General features: G+C 42.4%; 1 protein-coding gene across 8 annotated transcripts in view; it reads left to right on the forward strand.

Annotated features, from left to right (window-relative positions):
- LOC129815017 (forkhead box protein P1-B) overlaps nucleotides 1–12,691 on the forward strand; it is a 207,103-nt gene that overhangs the window by 111,453 nt on the left and 82,959 nt on the right. For all 8 annotated transcript variants that reach the window (XM_055868274.1, XM_055868271.1, XM_055868270.1 and 5 more), the window contains one exon: nucleotides 2,886–3,061. In XM_055868274.1, coding sequence (XP_055724249.1) covers nucleotides 2,897–3,061 — 165 coding nt within the window. In that variant the 5' untranslated portion in view covers nucleotides 2,886–2,896. The remainder of the gene's footprint in view (nucleotides 1–2,885; nucleotides 3,062–12,691) is intronic.

Genomic DNA, 12,691 nt, shown 5'->3' on the forward strand with positions numbered 1-12,691 from the left:
CGACTGACCGACCTTCATGTCTTAAAGTAATGATGGACTGTCATTTCTCTTTGCTTATTTAAGCTGTTCTTGGCTCAAACACATTAAGAAGGAAAGAAATTACACACATGAACTTTTTAACAAGGCACACCAGTTAATTGAAATGCATTCCAGGTGACTACCACATGAAGCTGGTTGAGAGAATGTCAAGAGTGTGCAAAGCTGTCATCAAGGCAAAGGGTGGCTACTGTGAAGAATCTATAATATAAAATATATTTTGATTTGTTTAACACTTTTTTTGGTTACTACATGATTCCATATGTGTTATTTCATAGTTTTAATGTCTTCATATTATTATTCTACAATGTAGAAAATAGTACAAATAAAGAAAAACCCTTGAATGAGTAGGTGTGTCCAAACTTATGACTGGTACTGTATAAACAAATACAAAATGTGTTCAAAGGCCTCTCCTGTGAAGTAGTGGTGTGCGACATGTTTCCCAAATACATTTTGAACGGCATACTAATCACATGACCAATATCTGCACTCTGATTGGAGGATTCCTATAAATTGCCCACTAGGTTGCGCTGCTGATCAAATCTAAATTCCCCAGATTATATAAAGTTTATCATTTTCAATGGAAGAATGTTGCAGCAACCATTGCTGGCAACATTCCTCAGCAATATTGTCCCAAAAAATTGCCAATGCATCATGGCCTAGCCTGGAGCTAAGGATAGCCCGTGGCTAAGAACAATGCAGTGTCAAAAGGCCTATTGTGACTTTTGACACAAATCAGTTACTCTGACCACTTTCCCAAAAACTAAGACAAAAACGTACTCTGCTATTCAAATCTGAAATATGGATACTTCTGGATTTTGGCAATGAAGCACTTTATCTGCTTCCCCTGAGTCAGATGAACTTGTGGATACCATTGTTATGTATCTGCGACCAGTATGAAGAACATTAGAGGTAGTTTCGCGAGTCAATGATAACTAGCATTAGCACAATACCTGGTATTCTATGGTAACAGCTAGCATACTTTCTAGCTGTTACCATAGACATCCAGTTATTGTGCTAGCTATTGCGCTAACGCTAGTTAGCAACTTCCTTTAAACCAAAGTAGATAAAGGGCCTCATTACCAAAATACCAAATTCCTTAAAAACAACTGACATTTTGACCATTTTCCAAACAACTAACACCTTGCCCAAACCGGCTGCGCGCGTGCGCTATCGTGCATAAATTTATTTTGCCCCCCACCAAACGCGATCACGACACGCAGGTTAAAATATCAAAACAAACTCTGAACCAATGACATTAATTTGGGGACAGGTCGAAAAGCATTAAACATGTATGGTATTTTAGCTAGTTAGCTTGCACTTGCTAGCTAACGTTAATTTGTCCTATTTAGCTAGCTTGCTGTTGCTAGCTAATTTGTCCTGGGATATAAACATTGAGTTGTTATTTTACCTGAAATGGACAAGGATCTCTACTCCGACAATTAATCCACATATAAAACGGCCAACCGAATCGTTTCTAGTCATCTCTCCTCCTTCCAGGCTTTTTCATCGTTTAAATTATATGGTGATCGCATCTAAACTTTGTATTACCATGACTACCGGCAAAACAGTTTTCGTCTTTCTATCACCCACGCAGGTATAACCAATGAGGAGATGGCACTTGGGTACCTGCTTCTATAAACCAAGGAGGAGATGGGAGAGGCAGGACTTGCAGCGCGATCTGCGTCAGAAATAGGAACGGCATCTATTTTAGCCCTTGGTGTCGCAGACGCGCGCAAGCAGTGTGGGTGCAATAATTGAATAACATGGGTTTCTAAATTTATTTTGCAACGCACGCGACGTGTCCGGTCTGGTCAGCATGTTAGACCAAAACTTACCGCGTAGAAAATCTTTGTTTACTTCTGTGTTTTTCGAATCTGAAATCATAACACTTCTTCCATTACCACAAAAATTATTTTAAAGAGCTAAAGCAAGTCTCCAATTTTACTTTTTGTTGAATTACCATCTAGTTTATTTAAAAAAAAGATTGAAATATATGCAATTATAGAGCATATACACTGAGTGTACAAAACATTATGAACTTTCGACACCTTGTAGAGTCCATGCCCCGACAAATTGAGGCTGTTCTGAGGCCAAAATGGGGGGACAATGGGAGCATGGAACTCAATATTAGGAAGGTGTTCTTAACATTTTGTACACTCAGTGTATATCCCTTTGTATACAGCATATTCTTCTTTAAAATGAAGTAATAACAGAACGGGTTTTTGGTAGACTCACGTTGGTGTTAATAGAGCACCCCTGTAGGTTTTCAGTATTTTCACTCGGTTTTAAAATGGATGTTTCTCGTGGAGATCCTTTGGCAGGCAGGCCCATCCGTTGGCCCTGTTTCCCATTAAAAAGCCATTCTGCAGTGGTTCTTCTGGGACCATACAAGTAAATATATACATTTCCATAGAAAGTGTTTTGTTTGTGAGGGTGAGTGTTTTCTTGGGCTCCTCTGCTTTGCCTTACTGAGGTTGGGTTCTTCCAAGATGTGTGTTTCTATCCCCTGCCTTCCACACAGCCATGAAGGAGAAAACTAACAGAACCTGAGCCATGCTCCTTCCTCCAACCCAGTATGGGCGTGTCATTTTTTAAGTATCTGGTCCGGAAAGACACAACAAGACACTAGTTCATCACCCAGTGGAAAGAGAGTCTATGAGAGTGTGTGCGTGTGTTTGCTTCGTTTAATACAGTGCAAGCAAACAAACAAGAAACAGACATGCATGAACCAGTAGGAAAACCGGTAATGAAAGTGGACGAAAAGTGTGGCCCGGGTTGAAACGTACTGTGTCCCCTGTACTGTGCCTTGTTTCAGAAGCTTTTTCTCCTACTCTCTGCTCCTTCAGGTTTTTAAGTCATGATGCAAGAATCTGGGACGGAGGCGACAAGCAACGGTCCAGCCAATCAGAACGGAGCAGCGAGCGTGGAGGGCGGAGCCAGGGACGCGAGGCCCAGGAGCGTGACGACACCGTCGGCGCTGGACATCGCGGCAGCTGACCTGATCCATCTCCAGCAGCACCAGGTAAACTAGGTTCCTCTCTTTATACCTGTCTTTATTAACCCATGTGAACAGCAGTCCCAAGCCCACCTCTAAAGTGCCTGTTAATATTTAATCCTGCCCAAAGTACATAAACACATTATTATAATAATTTATGTATATTCGAGGGCGTTTAGAATTTTTTAAGAGGGGGAAGTGCTCGCTCAGTGATTGTGTGTTTGGGTGCGGACATGTTTATTGTAGCATGCAGCATCTGCATTTTGGTGAAATATTTATCAAGGTAGGTCAACATATTTTAAGTGTGTTGGTGCCACACGATTCTCTGACAGTTTGAGTGCTGTGCTGTCCAATGGGCTGACAGGGTTTTCCCTTGGCTCATTGTAAACACGCCTCACACTCAACAACTAATGCCACACTCCTCTGTGTCCGACCAATGAGGCCCGAAGAATGGCGGTAGCTTTTTTATTAGTAAAGCCCAAAACATTTTCACCATCTGAGACTTGAGGCAAACAGACAAGCTCTTTCTGTTGGTGTCAGTGTTATGTGTGCCACACGACAGCGTGTTTAAGGAAACAGCATTGAAAAGATCACTGTGTCTCATGCTATTTTGCCATCACAGAATGACTGGGGTTGTTGTCAGGAGCAGTTTATTCATGATGTACAGCCTCTTTTGTTGCTGTCTGTTGTCACAGCTTATCTATCAACATCTGTATACTGTAAGGTCCCATGCTAAATCATGCATTTTGTCTCAAAGAAAATAATATAATCTTATTCATTTGAAGCACTTATCATGAAAATTAGCCTGAGAACACGTACAGCACATTTGAAGTAATAGCCCAAAAATGACATATTTGTTGCAAACCAGTAACATTAACACCCGCAAAGTTGCAAATGCATATTTTCCAGCAACTCCAGCAGCAATAATAGAAAAACCCAAGTAGACAAAAAAGGATATACTCTACTTGTGTCTCAGTGTTAGACCTGTAGGCCCACTACGTCTTTCCCTCCTATCTCCCCTCCATCACTGCTGCTCTAGCTGTCTCCCTCTCTTTTTCCAGCTCAAAACGAGTATGTCGTCAGTGAGAAAATCACAGCCATACTGAATTCATTACTGCAGTAGTCACACAAAACCGTGGATAAAATTTCAATAACTGCAAGCCACAGTTGAGTAAACAGTTGCACTGAAACTTAATTCCTGTTGACTTTTCCTTCATTCTTTGCCAGGGGCGCATTCTGATTCGCTCTGCAAAGACAACAGGGGATACAACTTTGATGAATGTGAGGCAGATGAGAGGGAGAGCAGGGAAGTGTCATGGATGCGCACTTGACACCAAGAAGAGAGAGAAAAAAAATAATTCTCCTGAGAATAGAGCCAACCATGCAGCACTGGTCCCTATTTTAAAGTCATATGGAGGGAATAATGATTCTCTCAGATCAGTCATTAATGAAAACAATTTAGAAACAACAACTTTACTAGTGAATTTAATCCTTATAAAAAAAAATCTGTGCATTTGAATAGCACATGTTTTCTTTCTGTTTGTCCTTATGAACCAAGCCCATGGTTAATTTCTGTGGCGTACCATACGGTTGATGATGGGGACGGAGAGAGGAAGGCGGATAGATTCATTGTTCTGTGTGATAAATGGTGCATGGTTTGGGATGAAGGACGAGATGTCTCATTCTCCGCTCCTGACGCTCTCCTTTGATAGGGTACTTACCAGTGGAGGATTCTGGGGGAATGCGCCTGTCTTTTTATTCTCCCATTAGGCTAACCCAGGATTTTCACTCATGCATCATGAACCATGTTAATTGTCGCATGGGCATTAAGATCTTCGCTCAATTACTTGATAACTTTTACTTTTGTGGCATTTTGCAGTCTGTCGTTTACGTTTTATTTGCTGGTTGCACTAATATAACCTGACAGACATGTGAGCTTCTGTGTCTTTGTTCTCTGAGAATCATCCAAGACACCGTTTCCCTTTTGGTGATGCAGAAATCAATCTAGAATTTTCTCTGACTCAAAGTGCGAATATATCCCCTGAGTCAGGGTGAACAACAAACCTGGGGGTGGCATATCATTTATTCTTATTAGGAAACATAACTATGAAAGACAGTGCTCATTAATAAAGATAGGGGATAAAATAATTGTAATCTGTTTGATCATCTTGATTCTGACAGGGGAATTCATCTTGTAGACCAGTCAGATTTGGGGGAAGTGGACCATAAGCTTGGTTTAAACATCTCTATTAGTAAGTCAAATATTGGGCTGGAATACCTCAGCAGCAAGGTGCTCGCATGGCTTATCTAAATCTACAATTGAAGTACTTCCTCCTTATTGCCGTTTTTTGGAGAACAAAATCTTTATTCTCTTTTTCTTTTATGAGAAATAGCTTGAGTATTTATTTGCTCATAATTTAGCAATTTCATCTAGGCTTTTGCCATGTGCAACTTTTATTTGTTGCTTTTGTGTTAGAAAGTCTGGGGATCATTTAGATGTGTCTGTTTGTGCTTTGTTGATGTCGGTTCAGAGATTTAAAATCAGGCCAAACATCTAAAGCCATTCACTGTATGGACATTTTCTGTTTGAACCAAAATATCCCCATTCGGTAGATAAATGTAGGATAATGTTGTTTCAACCAAACAGAAGGTTTACACCCTATACTTTTTGAATATGACTACTTTTTTTGAATGTTGTCGCTAAACCTTTTTGCTGCTTGTGCAGAAGTTGTGGTTTTCAGCAAGTCCCTTTCATGAGGAAATGAAGATGATAGAAATTATGAAGACAAATATGTTGAAAGGGCTATGTTTATGCAATAGCAAGAAATGTGTGGCTTTTCGGTTTGTTTTGTTGTTATTGATTTTACAAGAGGAAGTTCTGATGGCCAAAGGAGAAGTCACATAATAGAACAGACCAGATGCAGCCAGCCACATCAACAGGCAGGCAGTCACAGTGATGACGTGATTGAACATTTAGATACTGCAGGCTTTTGTGCTACTGTTGACTCCATCCAGCACATTCAAGTTCCTACATATACTGCTGTTGGTAGTGATTTATGGTTCATTTAGGCAGTAATCTCTTGCATGTTTGAGCAAAACAATTGATTATTCTGCTAGGAATTGGGTTCAGCTGATATAACTGTGGAGTATTAAATATTAATATCCTGTCTCTTAGAAGTGTCCTTTTAATCAAGTTGGAGAGATTCCTTAAATATCATCGTTCCTCAGTGATACAAAATTCCTTCCAACAATATTATCAGAAAAAGAACAATAGCCGGATGAAGCATTGCTTTTCCTCTATTGCAGAAAGATCCATCCAGGCTTCTTTGTCAGACAAATGCTCTAAAGCTTTTTTGCAAGTCACAAGATAAGGCAAACCATGATGGGAGTTTGTTCTCCCTCTCTGATGGAGAAGGGCCATCCGTACTGTAGCGTTGCATGTGCAAAAGGGAGAGATGACACTGGCTCTTCACACGTAACAGCAGAAAGAGCTGAGCAGGCACAGGTTAGCTGTTTGCATAATGCAAACCTTACAAGGTCCCTTATGGACATGGTGGAAGAGACAGCGAGCGAGATGCGCACACACACACACACGCGCGCGCGCACACACGCATTCAGCTCAGCTCTGTCTGTCTGTCTGTCTGTCTGTCTGTCTGTCTGTCTGTCTGTCTGTCTGTCTGTCTGTCTGTCTGTCTGGCTGTCTGGCTGGCTGGCTGGCTGGCTGGCTGGCTGGCTGGCTGTCCGTCCGTCTGTCGCTGAACTTTGCTTTGAGGTGCACACACCGGAGGAGGAAGTGCTAAGTGATAAGCAGACTCACATGACTTTCTCACGTTTCCAGACTACTGTAGGACGGACAGGTACAGTACAGTACAGCAGGGCCAGGGCTGCTGAAACCTCTGTTCTGGTCAGTAGGAGACTACTTAGACGAGAGAGGTTAACAGCATCAGGTCAAAGGAGAGCTCAAAGCAGCCCTCACGCTGCTGGGATGGTTGGCTGCTGATTGTGTGCACTCGACTGTGGAGTTCAGTGGAAGAGAACCACAAGCAGCTTCCTCAGTTGAAACACATTACAAGAAAGGTGAAAACGCTCCTTATCACCACACATTTGAATTGAATTGAGCATCTTTGTGTTTTCTCATAGCTGTATATCTGCTCAGTGCTGCATAGCTAATGCGTATGATAAAGGGCAGGCATTATTCTCTCAATGTGTTTCCTTGCTGAGGGTTGCAGCACACACACACACACACACACACACTCCCCATCTCAGAGAGGATCATGTTGAAAGGATACACACTGCTTTATGTCTGTCAGATCGGGCTAGGGACGGTAGGGGCTGCAACTTATTGTAAATCTGGGGGAACGGATAACATCAGTGTTATGACACTACATATTGCCCTAAATTGCTTTATTGGTAAAATTATAGTGCTCTTCCAATTTGAATAATTGTATGGAATCCCTCCCAGAACAGTTTAATTATGTTATCACACAACTCACAGCATCTGTCTTTATAGTGGAGCGGATGACAGTTTTATTACGGGCTGATTTCTTTGGTGGGTTTGGCAATTGATGTGTGATCTGATTAATAATCATACTGATGGAGGTGGAAATTGAACAGTACTGTGCTTGTATGTACAGGTAACTGCCAAAATGATGGAAACACTTGAGTAAATGAGAGATTCAAAGTATACCCAGTTGAACACTTAGAGGAGATTCTGGAGCGGTGCCTGAGATAGCATTCTCCACCTCCATCAGCAAAAATGCATCATGGAAGAATGGTGTCGCATCCCTCCAATAGAGTTCCAGACACTTGTAGAATCTATACCAAGGTGCATTGAAGCTGTTCTGGCTCGTGGTGGCCCAACGCCCTATTAAGACACTTTATGTGGGTGTTTCCTTTATTTTGTCAGTTACCTGTAGAAAATAAAACTTCATCACTGTTTTTGTCGAGGCCTAAGCCTTCCGCAATTGAACCATATTGCTTTTTGAGTCAAGTTAATTGTTACATGCAATATATTTCTCTCCCAGGGAAAGAGAGATCTGTTTAGTCTAGCGTGGTATGACTTCTGAAGCCTTTTGTCATGTCTTGTTGAGTTTTTTTCTTCATGAGTTTTGAAGGTAACCTCAATAGCAGAACCTCTCCCTATGGCTACATTCCAAAATGGCCAGCTCATGAACTCATCCATTTTGTTGAGTCTACCTCCAGCATGTCCTTTCAGCCCGCCGGGCGAGCAGCAGCAGAAAGAGCTGAAGTACACGTTGCATGTGTGCATACCATGCCATACCCCCGAGTTTAAAATAGTTGACTGTTCCGTGGGTTGACATCCTGTTTACACCCCCTCCCCGACCTGTTTCATGTGGGCAGGCGGGGGGGGGGGGTCTGAGGAGTTGTTTCACAATGAGGTAATCAGAGAGCCTCTTCACTTCCCCCATGCCCCAACAAGACAGCAGCGCTGCAAGGTAAGTCGTTCACTACTGTACTGCAGCTCACCCCGGCCACATGAAAAGAAACATGGGGGATAATGGATTTCAGGTCAAACAGTCAGCGCCTGGAAAAAGACATTAAAGGAGGAGTTGGCGGTGTGTGCGTGCGTGTGTGTAGGGGAGGGGGTGTAGTATAGTGGAAGGTGTATTGTTGTGCATCCCGTATTTATCAGGATGATGTAACGGTGCTCCCCTCCCCCTTCAACCCTCCACGCCCCTCTTTAAAGAAAGCCCTCAGAAGTGTGTTATGTTGGGTCAGTGTGGCCACTGCTTCCTATGTAAATGATGCGCCTGTATGCTGGTATCATTAGGAAGCGTGAAGTGGCTCTCATTGTGTGGAGCCCGGATGGTCTTTGATGGCATGTCTGTGTGTTAGTGCTGAAGAGGGGAACTCTAAACTTCTGAGCAGGTGTCTGGAGCAGCTGGTGTGGAGAGGCAGACAGGGAAACACGTCTGTATTGGTTCAGTGTTCAATGGCTTATTGGAAGGGCTGAACCGTCGCGAGGGTTTTGACTAAATGCATAATACCCGCATACCCACAAACCTACCCCTCAAACCCCCCATGTTCACAGTCAAGACACGCATATGCACACACACAAACACACGTGCTCAGGCACACACACACACTCTGGTATTGGTCTGTTTTTGTTGAGCAGATTGTGTGTTTAGCGGTGTAAACAAGTAACCGCTTTAACAGGGACTCAGGAGGCTTGGGTTGGGAAAGTACAGGCCTTAACATGAAAGGTTTTAATAGCCATAGTCAAAACACTGTTTTAACAAAACCCGTTATTCAGTGGAATGGAATGTTTACATCGAGTTGAATAATAATGCCTTTTTCGGAGAAACTAGTCTTTTAGGATGGCCAATTTGACCCAATTTATTAGGGATCAAGTTAAAGATACACAAGTCGTCTTGGGAAAACATTTAAGCACAGGGCTTATACATTTTTAATGAGAGCTCTACTTTAAAAACTTCATAGAATTAATATGTATCAGGAAAGTATTTTCTCCACAGAAAACTTCTGGGTAATTAATATTCATAGGCTGTGCTTGTTAACACCCCCAATGCAAGTGCAATGTAGATCCAATTAACATAGAATGGGCCCTAAGGATTTGGCAGATAAGGTTTAAACGAGCTATTGAAATTGAAACTGGGGCTTTCTCCCAATAAAACACTTATTTGTTTCAATAAAGCCCTAATCCTTGTAGCTTCATTCGCCTCAGATTAAGGCATTTATTGGGGCTCCAGAGGCCACAATAGTACACAGATAGAGAGGGTGTGTATGTGTGTATTGGGGGTGGAGGGAGGGGGGAGGGCATTACCAATGGAGATAGTAGCCTGCTAATGCAAAAGCGGTGTAGTGAAACTGGCTTTTTATGCCTTATTCATAATCTACACTTATCACTGTGGATAACAGACGTCAATGTTCATTCATGCCGTCAGACCTCAGTGCTGAGACTGGGCAGGCTGGGCCCAGGTGACAGAGAGGGAAGAGCTAGCGACTGGAGGGGAGCAAAGTGATGGCAGCAAAACGCCTGTTTACTCCTGCCAGGCGTCTGTTAGCACGCAGGCCTGTGATATTGCTCCCCAGAGCACCTTGTGAAGAATGTGCCTGCCGCCTGTTTCTTAAAGGCCCAGTGCAGTCAATTCTGTTTTTTTGTGTGTTTTGTATATCATATTGTACGACAGCTGATGAAACTAACTGTAAAAGTGTGAAACAATGTAATCAGTGTTATTTCCTGATAGTTGCAATTTCCTGAAAATGCTATCTACACAGGACCTTCTAATCAGCAGGTTTGCATGGGCAGGAGGTTCAGATTTCCATGGTGACATCACCATGCATTAAATTGGATAATAGACCAATAACAAAGAGAGTTCCAAACCTCTCTGCCAATAATAGCTAGTTTTCAGTTTTCCTTTCCCAACTCGGATCCCTCCCAGACAGTCCTAGCAAAATTCTTGCTTGAGAAACAGTTTAATGGAAATCTATTACAATAAGGTGCTTAATTGTTATCCAGAAATTATTTGATATTGAAATGAAAACGGCTGCATTGGGCCATTAACCCTGTCAGTCCAGAGACCCCAGCAAAAATAATATTTTAATTTACAGTTGAAGTCAGAAGTTTACATACACCTTAGCCAAATACAGTTTCACAATCCCTGACATTTAATCTTAGTAAAAATTCCCTGTTTTAGGTCAGTTAGGATCACCACTTTATTTTAAGAATGTGAAATGTCAGAATAATAGAGAGAATGATTTATTTCAGCTTTTATTTCTTTCATCACATTCCCAGTGGGTCAGATGTTTGCATACACTCAATTAGTATTTGGTAGCATTGCCTTTAAATTGTTTAACTTGGGTCAAATGTTTCGGGTAGCCTTCCACAAGCTTCCCACAGTAAGTTGGGTGAATTTTGGCCCATTCCTCCTGACAGAGCTGGTGTAACTGAGTCAGGTTTGTAGGCCTCCTTGCTCGCACACACTTTTTCAGTTCTGCCCACAAATTTTCTATAGGATTGAGGTCAGGGCTTTGTGATGGCCACTCCAATACCTTGACTTTGATGTCCTTCAGCCATTTTGCAACAACTTTGGAAGTATGCTTGGGGTCATGGTCCATTTGGAAGACCCATTTGCGACCAAGCTTTAACTTCCTGACTGATGTCTTGAGATGTTGCTTCAAGATTTCCACATAATTTTCCTGCCTCATGACGCAATCTATTTTGTGAAGTGCACCAGTCCCTCCTGCAGCAAAGCACCCCCACAACATGATGATGCCAACCCCATGTTTCACGGTTGGGATGGTGTTCTTCGGCTTGCAAGCCTCCCCTTTTTCCTCCAAACATAACGATGGTCATTATGGCCAAACAGTTCTATTTTTGTTTCATCAGACCAGAGGACATTTCTCCAAAAAGTATGATCTTTGTCCCCATGTGCGGTTGCAAACCGTAGTCTGGCTTTTTTATGGCCGTTTTGGAGCAGTGGCTTCTTCCTTTCAGGTTATGTTCATATAGGACTCGTTTTACTGCGGATATAGATACTTTTGTACCTGTTTCCTCCAGCATCTTCACAAGGTCCTTTGCTGTTGTTCTGGGATTGATTTGCACTTTTCGCACCAAAGTGCGTTCATCTCTAGGAGACAGAATGCGTCTTCTTCCTGAGCGGAATGACGGCTGCATGGTCCTATTGTGTTTATACTTGCGTACTGTTGTTTGTACAGATGAACGTGGTACCTTCAGGCATTTGGAAATTGCTCCCAAGGATGAACCAGACTTGTGGAGGTGTACAATTTGTTTCCTGAGGTCTTGGCTGATTTCTTTAGATTTTCCCATGATGTCAAGCAAAGAGGCACCAAGGTAGGCCTTGGAATATATCCACAGGTACACCTTCAATTGACTCAAATGATGTCAGTTAGCGTATCAGAAGCTTCTAAAGCTTTGACATCATTTTCTGGAATTTTACAAGCTGTTTAAAGGGCTAGGCGCCCTGTCAGCAGGACACCTGTCTACAACCTGTCTGCAACTATGTGAGCTTATTACAGTATTATAGACACTATGTCCTGGGATTTCCTATGATCTTCTATGTAGATGAACCGCTTACCTTTTAATGCCTCTTGTGTAGCTTGTGAGCGTCATAAACATGTTACATGTGCGTGTTCGTGAGCGTCTCAGCTTTTCAAGGATAGCTTTTAGTAGTTTGTAGATCAAACCATTCGGACTCTTCAGACGTTTTTGTTTACAAAGAAACGGCCCCGGACCTCTTCAGGATCCGCCTTTGTTTCACAAACATCGCTCTAGCTCAGCCCCCGTTAATCACACAGACTAATGGTTGGTATGCAGAAGAAATAGAAAACACACAATGTTTAAAAGGGGTTAGAAGTCCAAATCACACTGGTGTTATGGTGGGACTCATTGGGTTAAAGGGCTCAGAATGCCTCTTAGCGGTTTAGCTGACAAATGGTGATGAAGGTGCTTGAGAAAGAACCAGAGAGATTTTTCTATTATCTCCCCCACCTTCTTGTTTCCCTGCTCTACACATCAATTCTCTCTGTTGAAGAATAGAGCAGTGAGCACAGAGGATTTGTGACTTTTGAACCTCCTTGGTTTGTAACATTGGGAGTGCAGAGGCTATGGGAAATCCTTCTTTTTTTTTTACCCGTTACACCACTGACAGTCTCCCC

The sequence above is a fragment of the Salvelinus fontinalis genome, chromosome 18, assembly GCF_029448725.1.
Source record: "Salvelinus fontinalis isolate EN_2023a chromosome 18, ASM2944872v1, whole genome shotgun sequence".
Classification (NCBI taxonomy): domain Eukaryota; kingdom Metazoa; phylum Chordata; class Actinopteri; order Salmoniformes; family Salmonidae; genus Salvelinus; species Salvelinus fontinalis.